At 37.9% G+C, this 21,936-nt stretch overlaps 1 protein-coding gene across 1 annotated transcript; it reads right to left on the bottom strand.

The window, feature by feature from the left end:
• Window positions 1-6,065: 6,065 nt before the first annotated feature.
• INSL6 (insulin like 6) lies at window positions 6,066-21,566 on the bottom strand. The gene is given in 3 exon segments (XM_028117378.2): window positions 6,066-6,214; window positions 6,217-6,417; window positions 21,287-21,566. Coding segments are annotated over 3 exon segments (630 nt in total).
• Window positions 21,567-21,936: the final 370 nt, after the last annotated feature.

Raw genomic sequence — 21,936 nt, 5'->3', positions numbered from 1 at the left:
AAGGTCTTAAACTGCTTGTGAAGTGATATAATATTATTTGAAGGTTATCTGTGATAAAGATGCATGTTGTAAACCCTAGAGTAACCACTAAATATCAAAATTAAAAATTAAGAGAAATAGCTAATAGCTAAATAATAGAAGTGATAAAATGGAATTATTAAAAAAAAACTCAACCCAATAGAATGCAAGGAGAAAAAAAGAACAGAGATCAAATAGGACAAATAAAAAATAGCAGGAGTATAGATTTAAACCCAAATCATATTGATAATTACATTAATCAATGATCTAAACATTCCAAAAATATATTTTCAAATGTAATGAAAAGGCAAGAACTCAAGTATATGCTGTTCACAAGGAACCAACTTTAAATATAAAGATGAAGATAGGCTAAAAGTAAAAAGGTAGAAAAGTCATATATAATGGAAACACTAATCACTAAGTTGGGAATGGCTGTATTAATATCAGGAATATTACCAATGATAAAGGGAGACATAATAACCAAAAGCAATTCATCAAGAAGACATGCCATGCACCTAGTATGAGCATTTTGAAATACATTAAATATAATTTAAAAGGATAGACAAATACACGATTCCAGACATTTTAACACTTCTAATTGACAGAACAAAAAAGAACACAAGATCAGTAAATATATAGAATATTGCAATCAGCCAACTTGACCTAGTTGACATTTATAGACCATTCCGCCAAACAACAGCAGAATATACATTCATGTCAAGTACACATGAAATAAGTATCAAGATGAAGCATATGCTGGGCCATAAAAGAATTCTCAAATTTTAAAAGATTTAATATTCTTCTCTGTCAATAACAGAACTCAAAACATCAATAAAAGGAAGATATTCGGTACATGCTGTGAAACAGGAAACTTGAAAACAAACTGAGTCAAAGAAAAAATACAAGAGAAAATGGAAAATACTTTGTAGAGGCACCTGGCTGGCTTGGTAGAGTACGTGACCCTTAATCCCAGGGTAATGAGTTCAGGTTCCACATTAGGCGTGGAGCCTTCTGAAAATAGATGTATATATTGTAATGAAAGAAAATAAAAATACATATGCAGGTAAGGTGTGATTAGAGTGAAATTTATAGGTTTAGATTCTTCTATTAAAAAGGAAGAAAGGTCTAAATAACTTCAGAAACTAGGAAACAAAGGAAATTAAATTCAAGTAAGTAAAGAGGAGGAAATAAAGCTAGAAGTACAACAAAACAAAACAAAAAAATCAATAGGGAATACCAGTGAGGGCAAAACTGCTACTTTGAAAATATCAATAAAATTGATAAACCTCAGAATTATCAAGAGAAAAATTTAAAAGGACATAAATTACCAAAATCAGTAATGAACGAGGGGCTATTATTCATATCCTACAGACATTTAAAGATAATGAAGGAAATATGAAGTTTATGCCAATAAATATGACTAAGAACTTAAGACACAATTTCTTGAAAAAAATGCTAAAACAGACTCAAAAATTTATAGTTAAAAACTTGAGGCAAAATAACTTCACTGAATTTTATCAAACATTTAAAGAAGAAATAATATCTTATACAGATTCTTTTTTTAAAAAAAATTTCTTTTTAGAGAGAGAGCATGTGTGTGTGTGGTGGGAGGGGCAGAGGAGCAAACTCTCCACTGAGCACAGAGCCCAACCAGGGGCTCAGTCTCACAACCCTGAGATCATGACCTGAGCAAAAATCAAGAGTCAGATGCTCAACTGACTGAGCCACCCAGGCACCCCCTACACAGATTCTTTATGAAAATGAAGGAACGAACACTTCCCAACTACCTTCATAAGGCCCCCATTACTCTAATAACAGAACCAGAAAAAAACTGTATGCCAATATTCCTTATAAATATTGACAGAAAAACCCTTCACTAGTAACACAAAGATCCAGGAAAAAGGAAAAAAATATTAATATATCACAATAGATTCTTCAGATTTTATCTGAGGAATACAAAGTTTAACCCTCAAAAAAATCAATCATTGAAACACACCATATTGACAAGAAGAAGAAAACATATATAATCATCTCAGTATATGCAGGAAGAGCATTGAACAAAATTCAACACTCAAAAACTCTCAGCAAACTGGGAATAGACGAACTTTTTCAATCAGAGTACATCTGCAAAACTCAAGCTAACATCACACTTAGTGGTAAAAGAATGAATGCATTCCCCCTGGGACTGGGACAAGGCAAGTATGTTTACTCTCTCGTCTACATTGTACTGGAGGTCCTAGGCAGGGCAATGAGGCAAGAAAACAAATAAGAGTCATCATATTGGAAAGCAAGAAGTAAAACAGCGTCTACCCATAGATGACATGATTATGTAGAAAAATCCTAAGCAACTAAAAAAAAAAAGCTACTAGACCTACTAAGGGAATTTACAATATTACAGGATGGATGGCCAAAATACAAAAATTTACTATTTCTATATACTAGCAACAATTAAAAAGTAAAATTATTAAAAATATCCCTTAAAATAGCATAGAAATAAAATACTTAGACATTTAACAAGATATTTATTTATAAGTATTGTACACTAAAAACTACATAATAGTGTTGAAATTAAGACCAAAAAATGGTCAAAGACCTAACATGAAAGCTAAAACTATAAAAGTTCCGATTTTGAAAATTTAGACTATCTTAAACTTGGAAAAGGCAAAGATTTGTTAGATACAATGCAAAATAACCCAGTTATAAGTGAAAAATTGATAAGTTGATCTTTATCAAAATTAAAAACTTATCTTTTAAAGATATTTTAAGGAGGGGCGCCTGGGTAACTCGGTTAAGCGTCTGCCTTTGGCTCAGGTCATGATCCTAGGGTCCTGGGATGGAGCCTCCATATGGGCTCCCTGCTCAGCGGGGAGTCTGCTTCTCCCTCTCCCTGTGACCCTCTCCCTCTCTGCTTGTGTACACACACACTCTCTCTCTCTCTCCCAAATAAATAAATAAAATCTTTTAAAAATAAGTTAAAAAAGATACTTTAAGGAAATGAAAAGGCAAGTCACAGAGTGGAAGAAAATATTTGCATTTCATATATCTGACAAAGCACTTGTATCAAGAATTTATGAAGACCTCTTATAATTCATTAATTAAAAAAACTAAAACACAGGCAAAAGATTTGTACAAACACTTCATAAAGGAAGATGCATGAATGACCAATAAGCATATGAAAGGAGGCTCAACATCGTTAGTCATGAGGAAACGCAAATCAAAACCACAGTAAAATAGCACAACAGTCTCCCTAAAGAGCTGAAATTGGAAAGACTATGTCAAGATACACGCAAGTCAGGATTCCGGCAGTAGTCTTTTTCACTTTATGGCTAGATAAACTCAAAAGCTAGATTTGTAAAAAACATAAACGTAAAAGTTTGAAAGACTGGTAATTCTAAGTGTTGGTGAAAATATGGAGCAGCTGTTTCTCACTTAGGAAAACCGCTTGACAGTTTCTTAGGAAGTTAAATATACACTTAATCATACGCCACAGCACTGCCATTCCTACATATTTACGTAAGAAAAATAAAGACATGCTCACAGTGAAACTTGTACATGAATGTTCACAGCAGCTTTATTCCTAATACAAAACACTATGCAAAAAGCAAAAGGAACAAATTACTAATTGATGCAACAACGCTGATGTATCTCAGAACCCTTACGCTGAGTGAAACGAGCCAGGCGTAAGAGGATGTACTGTAGAACTCCATTTATATTAAGTTTTACAAAAGAAATGACATCCATAGTGATAACGGTAATCTGGGCTTGGATTGACTTGCAAATGGGCAAGCCACTACTAATCATTTAGAGTCTCCTTTTAATATGAAACTATTTACTACCATCCTTGCCCTAGAACAATTCAAAACCACTTTCTGAACCACTGTCAGGGGCTTTATCATTCAAGTCCACCCAAGAAAACAGAAACCACATCAGGTATTTTAACAGTAAATTTAATATAGAGTGTTAGATTTGTATTAGAGGACTGAAAAAGAAAAAGTCAAATAGTAAGGTAACACAGAGATTTAAAAACAAAAAACCCCACAACTTTAGGAAGCAGCTACCATGCCTACACAAAGGAAAGAATTTGAGGTTATCAAAACCTAGAAGCTTAGAGGAAGGGCACTGTGGAGCTGGGACCTAGATTGCTGCCTGCCAGCTGGTGCTGGTACCACAGGAGCTTGGGGGAGGGCCCCCCAGAGATGGGACTCAGACCTTTGAGGAAGGGGCACCGGACAGCTGGGATTGGTATCTCTGAGGGAAGGTGATGGTTGTGGAAGTTGAGGATAAAACAAAAATCATTGTTAGCACAATTATATTAAAAGATAGGCATTAAACCAAAAAACTAATATACACCCTAACATACAAATTATTAAAGTGTGTAGGGAAGTATACAGCTATGCAAATAGCACACTTGGTTAATCTCATGCTTTTCTTGTTTTTTTTTTTTTCTTAAGAGTGGGGGAGGGGCAGAGGGCGAGGAAGAATCTCAAGCAGGCTCCATGCCCAGCATGGGGCTCAATTGCACAACCCTGAGATCATGACCTGAGCTGAAATTGAGTTGGATGCTTAACTGACTGAGCCACCCAGGTGCCCCAGTCTCATGCTTTTCTAATTTGGACTTTTGATATGTGTATATCAGTAAGCTAATAAACTGTATTTTTGTTTTCAAACTACAAGGAAAAACCTGTAATTCAAAGTGGGCTCAAGTGCATCGCTGCAGTTTAGCCTAAGCATAGGCAATTTTCAATGGTGCATTTTCAGGTAACACCAGCAGACTTATTCCACCACTAAACCATGATGTACTCTGTCATTTTGTATCTAAATGGGTGGCTCCCCATATTTAGAAAGACAACTGAATGTAGACTACCCAGGAACTGGTAAAAAAAAGTTCATATTTATTAATGCATTGTTAATGTATACGATATAGATACATGTGAAAAAGACCCTTTGTCCTAAGAAACAACAGCTCCAAATAGGAATAAAAGTTTTAATTGTAAAGAACATTACAGTACATATTTGAGAAAGAAATTAGAGAAGGATTTCAAATGATGCTTACCTCCTAATTAATGGTGGAAAGTAAGGATTCCACTCTGAATTCTTTGGAATAAGTTTTTCTCTAATTTGTACCATTAAAAATATTTCACATGTGGACATAAAGTGGAAAAATACACCACGAACTTAGTGTTATAACATCATATTGAGTTGAAATACGCAAGCACATAAATGGTAAGATTTCGATAGTAGTCCATAGGACTGGTTCTCGACCTTTAACTGACTTCAGAATGAGCTGCAGGGCCTGTAACAACGCAGATTGCTGAGCCCCACACCCAGAGTTTCTGATTCAGTAGGCCTGGGGTGGGACTTGAGAACTGCATTTCTAACAAGTTCCCAGGTGCTGTGGACACTGCTGGCAAGGTCAGCACTCTATTCCGACCAAGCCAAAACAGAGTATCAGCACCTTCAGAGTATGTTGGAGAGTTTGTGACTTAGAGACATTCACTGAACTCTCTTTAAGTCCTAGTAAGACTGTGGAAAGATTTCTGACCAGTTACTATAATAAAACTCAAGGAATTAAAAGAGTACCTACAATTACAGTATAAGAGCTCCTCCTAGGAGTGGTAGCTGGTTTGTTCTTTTTAAGATGGTGGGACAGACGTATTGGCATACTGCAGTGAGCCTCCCTGGAGTGAGCCTAATAGTCACAGGGTGTCGGTCTGTATGTCATACAGATGGAATGCAGAACACACCATAACCAATTTAAAGGCAGCCGGACAGAGTTTCTAGCATAATGACAAGCATCAGCAGGTAATTCTTAGTTGGCTACATGGATCATGCCACCTCCAGTAACATCTTTAAATATAAAAATATAGGAAAAATTGGGGTTACCAAAGAAAATACTAAGATTCCTATTACCATCATACGGTATTGCGAAATACCTGCAAATACTTTTAGATGGTGTTCACAGCAAAGAACCTACAAGGACAATTACCAAAAATAAAGTAAAATAAATACATTAAGCTTTTATTAAGTTAGTATAATTCCTATGATGGTTAGTATATCCCAGTCACAAATGATGGTACTTGTTTATGTAAGTTTTTGTATTCAATATATGGAAAACATGCAATACTGAGTTCTATTGTACATCCTTTAAGACAACACTTTTCTGAGTATCCTCTGTGTTTTCTTTGGGGATGATTTCCCAAAACACGTTGCTTAAGGTTTTAATTTTGTTTGTATTTTTCTTCTGAAATTCTGAAATTTCATGAATATACTGATTGTTATCTTGTGATGAGGAAAATTCTCTTGTCTCGTTAGGTGGCACGTTGGCCCTTGTATATCTATACTCAGGCAGTGACATCTTCAAACTGTTTATCGCGTCTTCCTCAGAGGCAGAAGTAGAGACTGAGAAACAAGAAAAAATCCTACTTTATTAAAATCTTCCTTTAGATGAAAATTTAATCATAATACTAGAATACTAAATTCCACTAATTATTTTTTTAAGATTTATTTATTTATTTGAGACAGTGAGCACACCAACGTGGGGAGGGGCAGAGGGAGAGGGAGAGAATCTCAAGCAGACTCTGTGCTGAGCGAGGAGCCTGCTGCAGGGCTTGATCTCACAAGTTGGAAGCTCAACCGACTGAGCGACCCAGGGGCCCCTAAAGTCTGCTAATTATTAAAAAACAAGTAATCACATTTTAAATAATAAAATGGGTTTCAAAAGCAATATAAAGATTTTAACTAAAATAGTTGTAAGTAGTGTTTTCCTATGAAAAAGCTTAGAAATCTTTGCATATTTTTTATGCAAAGACATTTTTTATTGAGGTATCAGTCACATGTCATAAAATTTAGTATTTTAAAGCATACAATTCAGTGTTTTTTAGTATATTCATGAGGTTATGCAACCATTACCACTATCTAATTCCAGAATATTTGTATATTGAGAAGCCCCATACCCATGAACAGTCATTTCTGTTTCCCTCTTCTTCCAGCCCTGGGCAACCACTGATCTACTTTTCATTTCTAAGGATTTGCCCATTTTGAAAATGAAATCATACCACACACATGTGGCCATTTAGGTCTGATTTCTTTCACTTATCCATGTTGTAGCATGTATCAGCATTTTATTCCTTTTATGACTGAATAGTTTTCCATGGTATGGGTAGATCACATTTTGTTGATCCATTTATCAGCTGATGGACATTTGGGTTGTTTCCACCTTTTGGCTATTATGAATAGTGCTGCTGTGAATATTCACATACAAGTTTTTGTGTGAACATATGTCTGTAATTTTCTTGAGTGTATATCTAGTAGTAGAACCTTAATATCTAGGTAAATTTATTTTATTAAGGTAAATTTGTTTAACTTTCTGAGAAACCACCAAGCTTTCCCACAGTGACGACATCATTTTATAGTCCCACCACTGATATATTAGGGTTTGAGTTGCTCCACACCCTCATCAACACTTGCGTTTTCCATTTTTGATCATGGCCATCCCAGTGGATGGGAGGCGACATCCCACTGTGGTTTTGGTTTGCATGTACCTACTGACAAATGATGCTGAGCATCTTTTCATGTGCTTATTGTATATCCTCTTTGTAGAAATGTCTATTCAAATCCTTTGCCCATCTTTTACTTGGGTTACAGTAGTCCCCTCTTAGCTGCAGTTTCTCTTTTTCTGGTCTCAGTTACCTGCAGTCAACTCTGGTCTGGAAGCAGATGATCCCCCTTCTGACAGAGCATCAAAAGGTCAGTAGTAGCCTAATGCTATGTCACAATGCCTACATTATTAACCTCACTTCATCTCAGCACATAGGCATTTTATTATTTCACATTACCACAAGAAGGGTGAGGACATATAATGTATTTTGAGAGACAGAGACCACATTCACATAACTTTTATTACAGTATATTGTTGTAATTGTTATATTTTATTACTATTGTTAATATCTTACTGTGCCTTATTTATAAATTAAACTTTATTGTAGGTATGCATGTATAGGAAAAAACAGCTTATGTAAGGTTTGGTACTATCACTGGTTTCAGGTATCCACTGGGGGTCTTGGAGTATATCCCCTGTAGATAAGGGGGGACTACTGTATTCGTCCTTTTATGCACTTTTTATAACCATTTTGTTCATTGTTGAAATAAGAACAGATGAAGAATTGGTGATATGCTCAGTGAACTGACTGCTATTACACTGCTCTTAACTCATTCAGTATTACTGGAAAGAAATTAAAATAAATTGAGAAGGTAATTACTTGGAGGCTTTTTGGATTTCCATCATTGCTCTTGCCTATCTACTGTCCCTTCCAGAAGGATACATTTGCCTATAACCACTGCTGTAGAGCCAGCCCTTAAACAGCCCTGCTCTGAACCATAGGACTCCACCCTACAGCCACAGTTGAACACTATACCTGACCCCAAAGAAATCAATCTACTATGGTGGCCAGCAATCCATGCCATGTGAAAACATGAGTTGGCCCAATCAATGTCCTCTCTCTGAAGTTAGAACTAACAAGTAGTGAGAAATGAAACTGAAAGGGTACTATGAAGCTTGTCATGACAAGCTAAAGTCATAAAGAAACATAAATACTGAAGGAGAAAAGATTCAGAGAGAGAGAAAAAAAGAGAAGGTGGTTTTTAAAGCTGATGTGATTCCTCAGGCTTTCCAGAGACTTTCCAAGTCCTTTCCTAGATCTTGTTTCTATTTTTTTTTTTTTTTTAAGATTTTGTTTATTTATTTGACAGAGAAAGACACAGCCGGAGAGGGAACACAAGCAGGGGTAGTGGGAGAGGGAGAAGCAGGCTTCCCGCGGAGCAGAGAGCCTGATGCGGGGCTCTATCCCATGATCCTGGGATCATGACCCGAGCCTAAGGCAGACGCTTAAAGACTGAGCCACCCAGGCGCCACCTAGATCTTGTTTCTAAAATAACTATCTCCCCCACCATTTTTCCTCAAAGTTATTTAGGTGAATCCCTGTACCTTGTAGTTAAAAGTCCTTTTAGAACACTATTTACTAACTTTGTATTTAAAATGCTTAAGCTGAATTGTGGAACATTAAAACTTTAGGATAGACATTAAAGATATTGAATACTAAGTCATCTAAGACAGATAAATATGTGATGAATTAAGATGTGTCATAATTAACAGAGTACACTGAGGGAAAAAGGAAATTAGGTTGTCCAGGCAAATCGAAGAAAGAGCTTCCTGTTGGGATGTGCCATGTTCTGTGACTCAAAGGGTAAAAAAAGACAATGAGAAGGAAACTTTTTCATGAATGAAGGCAGCTAAAGACTAGTTAATGAAACTATATGTCGGGGCGCCTGGGTGGCTCAGTTGTTAAGCGTCTGCCTTCAGTTCGGGTCATGATCCCAGGGTCCTGGGATCGAGCCCTGCATCGGGCTCCCTGCTCCATGGGAAGCCTGCTTCTCCCTCTCCCACTACCCCTGCTTGTGTTCCCTCTCTTGCTGTCTCTCTCTCTCTGTCAAATAAATAAAATCTTAAAATAAAAAAGAAAATATATGTCAAATTGGGGAGGTAATTTATTTATTTTTATTTTTTTGGGGGGGTGGGGAGGTAATTTAAAGAGAAACAAGCTCTACTCACCAGAAAACAGGAAAGGTTAAACATGACTATTCAGATCTATGAATTTGAAAAAGAACAACAGAGAGGACGCAAATTAAGAAATCAGTGAAATACAGAACCAAAACACTATAAATGTTTAGAAACCCAAAACATGGTTCTTTAAAAGGATTAATAAAATAGATACAACCCTAGCCAGACTAATCAAGAAAGAAGAGATAAAAATGAATGACGAAGAAAGAACAGATATAACTGAGTATTTAAAATAGATGAATATTATGAATGTTACATATTTAAAATCAAAATGAAATGGATGAATCCTTAGAAAAATACAAGATGACTTAATTGACAGAAAATTTAAAAAGACATAGATGATTGTATATGTACGTTCTATCTGCTTTTCAAGAACAGTAAGTTCTAATCATATACAAGTTGTTCCAGGAAAAGAGGAAAAGAGCAAAAGCTGCTCAGCATATTTTATGAACCTAGTATATTCTTTATTCCAAAACTAGATAAGAACAATGTGATTTAAAAAAAAAAACCCAACCATGTGAGCCCATTTACTTATAAATGTTTATTTGGAAGTCCTAAGAGTTAACTGAATCCACAAACATATTTTACAAATATATTGAAGTGTTTATTCCAAAAATGCAAAGATAGGCCAAGATCCCCAAATCTATCAGTGCAATTTACCACATGACTAGATTCCCATATTCACTCTCAATCAGGTTTGCTTTCTACTTTGTAAGAAAATGAAAGCAATCATAAGAGAACTTGCATTTGGTCCCTTCACCATTTTTTTTACTCATCTTTTAACATCTGTACCCATACATTCTGCCTTCGTAACTATTTACATAGGTGAACTTCCACTCTAAAGCCAGTTCCTCCATTTAGGGACCAGATCTCATCTCCTCTTGCCTAACTCCAGGGTATCACTCCAGCAATTCCTCTATACCCTTCATCATCAACTCTTCGCTCCTAAAAGCAAAAAAAAAAAAAAAAAAAGTTATTTCTCCCCTTTAAAAAAAAGCCAAAACCACTTCTCTTGGCCCTGCTTACCTTGCCAGTTATCATCCTGCTTGTTTTCTCCCCTCTGTAGCTAAACTTGATAGTTTTCCATTATTGATTAATTCCTCTTCTCTCATTCTGCCTTAAACCCTCTCTAATCAGGCCTTTGTTCCATCACTGCACCAAAACTTCTCTTTTCAAGGTCATGAATGATCTCTATATTACTAAATTCAACAACCATTTCTCATCTCATCTGACTCATCAAAAACATTCCTTCTTGATACACTTTATTAACTTCGTTTCCAGGACGCCACATTCTTCCCACCTGACTATTTGCTCCTTTTCTGTCTCCTTTTTGCAAATACTTCCTCCAGCTGTTTGATGTTGATGTCTCCCAGGGCTCAGTCCTTGGCGCTCTTCTCTGTGTACCTTCTCTTGGTGGCCTCATCCAGTCTTATGGCTCTGAGAATCATCTATACACCCACAACTTCTAAATTCCTCTCTTCAAGTGAGATTATTTCCATAACCCAGATTCATATATCCTACTTCCTACTCATCATCTCCACTTCAGTGTCTCAAACTCAACGTGTTCAAAACTCCATCTGAACTTGTCAAAGTCCACATGCCCCACACTGAGCTGCCAATATTGTCTTCAGACCTCTTCCACCTGAGGCCTTTCCTACCTCAGTTGATAGAAACCTACCTTTCCAGATGTTTGAAGCAAAAACTTTGGGATCACATTAAAAAAAAAAATACTGGCATCATTTTTGAGTTCTCTTTTTTCTCATATTTCACATAAAATCTGCCCAAATATATCTAGAATAAAACAATTTCCACTACCTCCACTGCTCCCACCTCATCCAGCTGCTATCACCTCTACTACCACACCCCCAGAGGAAGCCTCTGCTTCTGCTCTTGCCTCCCCACAGCTTGTCCTCAATGTGGTAGCCAGAGCGATCCCTTTAAAATGTCAATTAATGTCACTCCCCTGACTTCACTCAGAGTAAAGCCAAAATCCTTACAGTGGTCTAAACAACTTCCTAGGCCGGCCTGTTACCTCTTTCTGTGCTCCAGCCTCACTAGCCTCCTTGCTGTTCCCTGTGTAAACAGGGCAGAAGTGTATTTGCTCTGTTCATTCCTTTGCCTAAACACTCTTTCCCCAGATATCTGCTTGGCTGATTCCTTTATCTCCTCCATTCTCAAACCTCAACTTTTCAATGAGGCCTACCTTAACTACACTATTTAATCCTATACCCCACCCTCCAGCCCCCCAAGAACTCTTGATCTCCCTTACCATGTTTCACTCTTTATTTTTCTATAACCCTTATTACCTTCAAATATTTATTTATTATGTTCATTTCCTATGCAAACTCCATGAGGCCAGACATCTTTGTCTGCTTTGTTCACTGATAAACCGCAAGGGTTTACAGCAGTGCCTGGCACTTAGCAGGTACCCAATAAGTATCTGGTGAATTAATAAAAGAGAAATATATTATTATGCAAAAGAATTCCCCCCAAAAGGGCTTAATAAAGTTCAGCCCTACTTAAAATGACTAAAAAAATAGCAAGCTCCCTTATCTTGGTGGAGATTACATAGCACAAACTTACAAATATTATACCTAATGGAGATATTTAAATGCATTCCCCTTTAAAATTGGGAACATGACAAGACATCCCACTATCGCTACTACTTAACAGCCCTAGAGGACCTGGCCAGTGCTAGAAGAAGGAAGAAGGAAGAGGAGGAGATGACAACTGGTGTCAGGTTTAGAAAGGAAGGGACAAAGCTATCATTTGCAAAGGATAGAAAAATCTGTAGAAACAAACTATTAAACCATTAAGATCATTTGTCATAATTACTGGATAAAGATCAACCTGTAAAAATCAATTGCATTTCTCTAACCGGAAGTCACTAACAAAAAATGTAATTAGCAAGTATTTCAATAGCAACAAAAACAAAGTCTATTTTAAAAGATTTTATTTATTTGTGACAGAGAAGGAGAGTGAGTGAGCACAAGCAGGGGGAGTGGCAGGCAGAGGGAGAAGCAGGTTCCCTGCTGAGCAGGGAGCCCGACACGGGACTCAATCCCAGGACCCTGAGATCATGACCCGAGCTGAAGGCAGATGATCAACCGACCGAGCCACACAGGCGTCCCAACAAAAGCAGAGTATTGAGTATTAACTTAACCAACAATACAGAAAGTCTCCACTGAGAAAACTTTAAAATTCAAATAATAGAATATGAAAATATTCCATGCTTTTAGTTGTGATTATATTAAAAAGATATAAATCCTCTTCAGATTAATCTATATAATGCATCTCAATTGAATGCATGGATCTCAATTAAAATTCTAGATGATTTTTACTTTTTTCATTATGCCGTGCTCACAAGTATAGCTATCATATGTCACCATATGATGCTATTACAATACCATTGACCCTATTCCCTATGCTCTACATTTAATTCCCATGACTTAGTCATTACATAACTGGAAGCCTGGATCTCCTACTCCCCTTCACCGATTTTGGTCATCCACTCCCCCTCCCTTTCCTCTGGCAACCATTGGTGTTCTCTGCATTTGTAGGTCTGATTCTTTTTGTTTGTTTATTCATTTGTTTTGTTTTGTAGATCATACAAGTGGAATAATTTGGTATTTGTCTTTCTCACTATGACTTATCTCACTTAACATAATACTCTCCAGGTCTATCCATGTTGTCACAAATGGCAAGATGTCATCCTTTCTTATGGTTGCATAATATTCCTCTGTGTGTGTGTGTGTGTGTGTGTGTGTGTGTTTACCACCTCTTTATCTATCTATCAATGGACACAAGTTGCTTCCATTTCTTGGCTATTGTAAATAATGCTGCAATAAACACAGCAGTGCATATATCTTTTTGAATTAGTGTTTTTGTTTTCTTTGGGTGAATACCCAGAAGGGGAATTACTGGATCATATGGTAATTCTATTTTTAATTTTTTAAGGAACCCCCATACTGTTTTTCACGGTGGCTGCAATAATTTACATTCCCACCAACAGTGCATAAGAGTTCCTCTTTCTCCACATCCTCGCCAATACTTCTTATTTCTTGTATTTTTCATTTTAGCTATTCTGATAGGTGTGAGGTGATATCCTATTGTGGTTTTGATTTGCATTTCCCTGATGATTAGTGATGTTGAGCATCTTCTAATGTGTCTGTTTGCCATCTGTATGTCTTCTTTGGGAAAATATCTATTCAGTCTTCTGGCCATTTTTAAATTGGATTTTGTTTTTTGGTGTTATGTTAAGTTCTTTATATATTTTGAATATTAACCCCTTATTAGATACATTATTTGCAAACATCTTTTCCCATTCAGTAGGTTGCCTTTTTGTTTTATTGATGGTTTCCTTTGTTGTGCAAAAGCCTTTTATTTTAGTGACATCCCAATAGTTTATTTTTGCTTTTGTTTCTCTTGCCTTAGGAGACATCTAGAAAAATGTTGCTATGGCTGATGTGAAGGAAATTACTGCCCATGCTCTCTTCTAGGAGTTTTAAGGTTTCAGGTCTCACATTTAGGTCTTTAATCCATTTTGAATTTATTTTTGTGTATGGAGTAAGAAAGTGGTCCAGTTCCATTCTTTTTCATGTAGCTGTTCAGTTTTCTCAGCACAATTTACTTGAGACTACCTTTTCCCCATAGCATATTCTTGCCTCCTTTGTCATAGATTAACCATGTAAGTGTGGGTTTACTTCTGGGTTTTCTAGCCTGTTCTATTGATCTATGTGTCTATTTTTGTGCCAGTATCAGACTGTTTTGATTACTATAGTTTTGTAGTATATCTTGAAATCTGGAATTGTAATACCTCCACTTTATTCTTCTTTCTCAAGGTTGCTTTGGCTATTCGTTTTTTTGTTTTTGTTTTTGTGTGTGTGTGTGTGTGTGTGTGTGTATGTGTGTGTGGTTCCACACAGATTTTAGTATTATTTGTTCTAGTTCTCTGAAAAATGTTGATATTTTGATAGGAATTGCATTGAATCTGTAGGTTGCTTTGGGTAGTATGGATATTTTAATGATATTAATTCTTCTAATCCATGAGCATATCTTTCCATTTGTGTCATCATTGTTTTTTTGTTTTTTGTTTTTTTTAAGATTTTATTTATTTATTTGACAGAGAGCGAGAGAGCACAACCAGGGGGGAGTGGCAGAGAGAGAGGGAGAAGAAGGCTCCCTGCTGAGCTGGGAGCCTGACATGGGGCTCGATCCCAGGACCCTGAGATCATGACCCAAGCCGAAGACAGATGCTTAACTGACTGAGCCACACAGGGGCCCCCACCATCAATGTTATTTTATAGTTTTCAGAATATAGGTATTTCATCTCCTTGGTTCAGTTTATTACTAGGTGTTTATTCTTTTTGGTGCAATAGTAAATGGGGTTGTTTTCTTAATTTCTCTTTCCACTAGTTCATTATTGGTGTACAGAAATACAACAGACTTCTGTACATTAATTTTGTATCCTGAAACTTTACTGCATTCATTTATTACTTCTAATAGTTTTCTGGTGGAATCTTTAGGGTTTTCCATGTATGGTATCATGTCATCTGGTGGAGTCTTTAAGGTTTTCTATGTATAGTATCATGTCATCTGGTGACAGTTTACCTTCTTCCTTACCAATATATTGGATGGCTTTTATTTATTTTTCTTGTCTGATTACTGTGGCTAGGGCTTCTAATACTATTCTGAATAAAAGTGGGAAGAGTGGGTGTCCTTGTCTTATTCCTGATCTTAGAGGAAAAGCTCTCAGTTTTTCACCATTGAGTATGAAGTTAGCTGTGGGTTTTTCATGCATAGCCTTTAATATGTTATGTTCCCTCTAAACCCACTTTGTTGAGGGTTTTACCATGAATGGATGCTGAATTTTGTCAAAATTTTTTTCTGCATCTACTGAGATGATCATATTATTTTTACCCTTCATTTTGTTCATGCATCATGTTGATTGATTTGCAAATATTTAACCACCTTTGAATCTCCAGAATAAATCTCATTTGATTGTGGTAGATGATCCTCTTAAAGTATTGTTAAATGTGGATTGTTAATATTTGGTTGGGGCAGATGCATTTTTTCTTTTTAGATTTTATTTATTCATGAGAGACAGAGGAGGAGAGAGAGAGAGAAGCAGAGGGAGAAGCAGGCTCCCAAGGAGCAGGGAGCCCGATGCGGGACTCGATCCCAGGACCCCGGGATCATGACCTGAGCCGAAGGCAGACACTCAACCATCTGAGCCACCCAGGTGCCCTGCATTTTTTTTTTAATTCAATACGCTTACTCTTAAAAAATATGGAAGAGTAAAGGTTGAAAATTAGCTTAGTCAGTCTTAAGGGAAAAAATCACTGGAGGGGTACCTGAGTGGCTCAGTCAGTTAAGTGTCTGTCTTTGGCTCAGGTAATGATCCCAGGGTCCTGGGCTCCCTGCTTAGAGTCTGCTTCTCCCTCTTCCTTTGCCCCTCCCCCCGACTCATGCTCTTTCTCTCTCTCAATAAATAAAACCTTTGAAAAAAACTGGAGATATGCCCTTCTATAAATGACATCCTAAGAGTCATAGCATTAAAAACAGTACAGTAATTGTACAATGTCAAACAAAAAGACCAATTAAATAGAACAGGACGCTCAGACACACAATAAAAAATATGGAAAAAAATTATTGTTTAAATAATGCAATATATGTTAGGAAAAAAAGAAGAAGATAGCAGGAGGGGAAGAATGAAGGGGGGGAAATCGGAGGGGGAGACCAACCATGAGAGACGATGGACTCTGAAAAACAAACTGAGGTTTCTAGAGGGGAGGGGGGTGGGGGGATGTCTGGTGATGGGTATTAAAGAGGGCACGTTCTGCATGGAGCACTGGGTGTTATGCACAAACAATGAATCATGGAACACTACATCTAAAACTAATGATGTAATGTATGATGATTAACATAACAATAAAAATTAAAAAAATAGTTCAGACGGTAAAATTTATGTCAACAAAATTGATGTGTGTTAACCAAAGTAAAAAAAAAAAACAAGAATAAAATGACTCACGAAAAAAAATTATTGTTTAGTAGATGGTGTTTAGAAAACTAGCTCCTTTTGTAGAGAAAAATAAGACTTATTGAAAAAACTAAGATAGTAATCCTAGCCAGAACAGACCAAAGTGGTCTCCAGAAGAATTAAGAACCTAATGTGAAAAGTAAATCTATCAAGTTAACAGAGGGAAGAAAAGGACCTCTAAAATAAAATTTCAAAAGTACGAACAATAAGGCAAAACACTTACATAAACCTAGTTATGTAAAAATTAAGGTTTTCTGTCAAACACCAATAGATGACAGAATGGGAGAATATATTTGCAGTATCTAAAGCCAGCAACTCTTGTATACGGTACAATAACTCTTACAAATCAACTGAAAAATGACAATTCCAATTAAAAAATTATAAACAGAAAACTTTCAGAAAAAAAACCTGCAAAAGGTTTTAACTTACTCACATGCAGAGCAAGTTCAAACAAAAATAAGATGCCATTTCATTCTATCACACTGAAAAAAGTTAAAAATTGTGTCATGCTAATTGTTGGCAAGGATATGAGGACACAGGCATCCGCGTGTGCTGGCGGTGCCACGACAAACGGGTGTAGCCATTCTGCAGAGCAACCTGACACACCTCGAGCAAAGCATACATATGTTTCATTCCAAAATGATTTTACCCCGGGTATAGATCCCTGAGAAATGTGCACACAGGTCCTTACTGGAGCACATACAATGATTTTCATTGTGGAGTTAGTGGCAGGGAGTTGGAGGCTATGCAAGTTAGGTGTTCATTGCTGAGAGGGTAAGTAAAATGTGGGGGAATGTATATGAATATTATGGAGCAGTTTGAAGCAATGTTCACAAAGCAACAATAAAAGATAGATCTTAAATACCATTTACATATATTTTAGGGGCGCCTTGGTGGCTCAGTCAGCTGGGCGTCCAACTCCTGATTTCCGCTCAGGTCATGACCTCAGGGTCGTCAGATGAAGTGGTGCATAGCCTCCACACTCAGTGGGGAGTCTGCTCCAGATTCTCTCTCCCTTTTCCTCTCCCTCTGCCCCGCCCCCCACTCATGTATGCTCTCTTGCTCTTTCTCTCTAAAAAAAATGAGTAAGTAAATCTTTAAAAATACCATTTATGTATATTTTTTAAATACTTGCACAGGAAACAATGCACAAGTTGCAAAAAACATATACAAATAAAAATATAATAAACACTTTGGAATGGTTGTCTCTGGGAGGAGGAGAACAGGAGTGGAGAAAGGAGATGTGAAGACTAATCATCTTTTTTTTTCAAGTTTTATTTATTTGAGAGAGAGAGAGAGAGTGAGAAGAGAGCACAGCGGGAGGAGGGGTAGAAGGAGAGAGGGAGAAGCAGACTCCCCACTGAGCAAGGAGCCCGACACACGGGGCTCGATCCCAGGACCCTGGGATCGTGACCTGAGCCGAAGGCAGATGCTTAACTGACTGAGCCTCCCAAGTGTCCCAAGGCTAATCATCTTCTAACACACTGTGTAATGTACTTACGATTACTGTCTAGCTTTACTACTCTGTAAGCTTCATGAGGGCAGGAGTCTTCACTGCTACCTGAGTAAAATTCTTCACTCTTATATCCCAAGCACCAAGAAAAATACCCAGCACATGCTAGGCATTCAAATTTTGCTGAATTAATATATAAAGAAAGGGATCCTGTACAGCCCATTTGTGAAAATGATATTCAAAAAACAAGAATAGATGTATAGGGAAACATGACCCATCCAACTGGAATAGGGGATATGGATTATGAAAAGCTGGTGATGAAGCATTAATGATTTTGCCTGGCACTAAGACCTAGGCAGCATCATACTCAGCCAGAAATTAGAAATATGATGGGGTAGGTCTTGGAGATGTGGCCCATACCCTCAAGGATCCACTATCAAGAAGCATACAATTTCAGATTCCAGTTATATATGAGTAGTTCTGAAAAAAATCATTTTTAAATATCAGTGTACTAAATTATCTTTTCCTGTGTCAGACTCAAATAGATCATAAGATTAAAATTGATAACTGACTTGATCTAACATAGAAATGTATCCTGCTAGTACAAGCTAATAAAAGTTAACTTTTCAGCAACATTCAAATGAAAAAGAAATGGCATAATTACATATTCTATATTGAGAACACATACCTCTTCTCTACAACTTCTAATTATTCATTGGAAATTAACAGGATATATTGAATGTCATCTTTCCTTACAGGTCTGTAATTTTTTTATAAATTTTTTTAAAGATTTTATTTATTGGAGAGAGAGGACAGAGAGAGCACAAGTGGGGGAGGGGCAGGCAGAGGGAGAAGCAGACTCCCCGCTGCGCGGGGATCTGTCGACACGGGGCTCAATCCCAGGGCCCCGAGATCATGACCTGAGCCAAAGGCAGACGCTTAACCAACTGAGCCACCCAGGCACCCCTAGGTCAATAATTTTTAAAAATTTACCACAAATACATATTGATAGCTTAAATCCATTTTTCATTCTTCCACACATTGTAAAACAACTATGGCTTTATGGTCACATGACATTTCCACTATAGAAAACAGTATTTATATAGTTGCCACAGTAACATGTTTCATTGGTATGACAATTCTAAGATGCTGTAAGATACATTTTTATTTCCTACAAATCTTGTTTCACTGCAGCTCCCTCCTCATTGAACTAATGACACTTATTTCTCCAGGGAAGTGTGAATAACACCTAAAACAAAAGGGTCATTACTCAGCTCTAGTATATGTGCTACTGAAGCAAGCGCAGCTCTGAGTTTTAAAGTTGACTCTTAAAAAAATTAATAGTCTCCAGAGCAGTCTTTGTTGAGAAAAGGGATTCCAAACTCTTTTTAAATAAAAACTCAAGGGGCGCCTGGGTGGCTCAGTTGGTTAAGCGACTGCCTTCAGCTCAGTTCATGATTTCAGGGTCCTGGGATTGAGCCCCGCATTGGGCTCCCTGCTCGGCGGGAAGCCTGCTTCTCCCTCTCACCCTCCCCCTGCTTGTGTTCCCTCTCTCACTGTCTCTCTCTCTCTCTGTCAATTAAATAAATAAATAAAATCTTTAAAAAAATAAATAACAAACTCAAGTTTGAATATCTGAATGTAAAATTCTGACTACGGTATAGGTAGCAAGAGCAGCATCAGGTATCTCTGGGATGCTCAGGGCCCCACCCACTGAATCAGAACCTGTACATTAACAGTATTCCCTAGGTAAGTCATATGCACATTAAAGTGTGAGAATCACTGAATTAAAGTACTAAAGTACAAGTGGAAGACTGGGGAGAGACACTTCTTCCATTATAAGAGCAAAATAAAGTGAGTTTATATGTAGGTAGAAAATGATCAAGAATCAGTCTGAAGGTTTCTGTTGTCTTTCAAAGTTTTCATCCCCTTAGCAATAGGGAGAATGGAATAAGTTCCATTCATTCATTCATTCATTCACTCATTCAACAAGTTAATGAGTGCCTATAACGTGGGAGGCAGTTTTGGTTTGTTTCAGTCATCTACATCAGGGTGGTTTTGGGGCATGACTGTCCACTCCTTTCCTTAATTTCAGAAATCTTGCCTTTTGCAAAATTTGTCCAAATCAAATTAAATTAATTGAATGACTTTAAAATGCAATAATTTCAGTGACACTATGCTATGGACAGCCTATAGATAAAGTGCATTTTCTTTTAAAATGACAAACCATGTTGGTACTAAAATGTAAATATATAGTTAGAAGACAACAATGAATCTGAAACAGGAATATTCTTTCTAAAGACTGCTTAAAAGCATTAAGTATACATTCAATATGCATTAAGCACATACTGTGTGCTAGGTCCTCTGCTAGGCATTTTAGATAAAAACATGCATGAAATAATCCCTGTAATATGGTCTGGTATACAGGACTGATCTTAAGGGAGAGACTTGTACACAGTCACACAGACCCAGTGCTGAGGAGGACCTTGCATGCTCTACTGTCACAGTCTTGAAATTCTCAAAAATTTTATCTTGCAAGTGAAATATTAAGTACATGAACTTTTAAGTGAAATCTGATGGGAGAATGGACCATGTGTATGAGCAGAGGAGAAACACACCAAAAAAGGGGGAAAGAAAAGCTATATATTTTAGTACCTTTATTGGCCCTTTCCTGCTTTTGAACAAGGAGCCTTGCATTTTTATTCTGCACTCGGCTGGCCCAATTATGTGTCTGGTCCTGATGATGGTCAAAGAGATCTATGTTAGATACCGTGGTAGATGGAGAATGGAGTGAGTAGCTATGAAAGGGTCAGTGATGACTTCACAGGGAAAATGAAACCTCAGAAGCTCTGAAGGACAAAGTGGGGGGACACCTTGCCAGGTGACAAGTGTACTCCAGAAAGGGAAAGCTAAGGAAGAAGCAGCAGCATTCTTACATAAATGTATAGATTTACAGGTGTACACTTATTTCCTCTAAGTTAAAAAAAAAAAAAAGCTTCATTGAGGTTTTGCATATCCGCGATATACTGGGTTATAAAAATTTTTCTTTATCTGTGTACTAGGCACAAATTCCATTTTCTGGGGAAGCTCAGCACCTGGCAGTGCAGATGAGCAGATGAGTTCAAGGATGAGTAAACATGCCTTGCGTTTATATTTTTACCTGGGTTCGTGCCTCTCGCCCAAGCCGGAAAAGTGGTTTGGGAGCTTTCCGACCTGTCGGGGATGAAGGTTTCAATCTCGTTGTCCTGGGGAAACAGCGGTGGCATGGGGGTTTCCTCCTCGAAGTACCTCCAGTTGACACTGCCACAGAGTTTTATTATTTCCTTCTGGAGGTGCCTGCCGCACAGTCTCCTAGCTCTGCTGATTTCGCTCAGCTCACAGGAGAACCGAACTAACAGGAGCCCCAGCCACAGCAGACACACGCAGGGGAGCCGCGGCATCCCTGGGCCCCCGCCGCCAGGACCGCCGCACGGTCTAGCAGCCGCGAGTCCCGCTCCTCCCGGCACCTGCGCCTGCGCCCGCGCCCGCTCGGTCCGAGCCGCGCACGCGCGCCTGGCGGTCCTGCGAGCGCGTGCGGACCTCGCGAGAACGATGGGGCGCGAGGCGCGAGGCGGAAGGTGCGAGGTGCGAGACGGCCGCGAGCTGGCTTCTTGCGCTCCCCCGGGTCCTCAGAGCATGGTAGGTAGCCGGCTCTAGTTCTTAAAATCTTTGATTCGTTTTCTTTGCCCTCCCCTCTAAAGAGGAGCATCCGTTGACACGTGGGGCCCCCGTTAACCGGTAACATCAGAAAAGGTGTTGCGCCTCCCAGCG

This window comes from Eumetopias jubatus, unplaced genomic scaffold (genome assembly GCF_037043125.1).
Source record: "Eumetopias jubatus isolate StellerSeaLion01/CBP00866 unplaced genomic scaffold, mEumJub1_p1.0 scaffold_15, whole genome shotgun sequence".
In the NCBI taxonomy this organism is placed as follows: domain Eukaryota; kingdom Metazoa; phylum Chordata; class Mammalia; order Carnivora; family Otariidae; genus Eumetopias; species Eumetopias jubatus.
The sequence above is the reverse complement of the archived record's forward strand: the minus strand, read 5'-3'. Positions and strand labels throughout refer to the sequence as shown.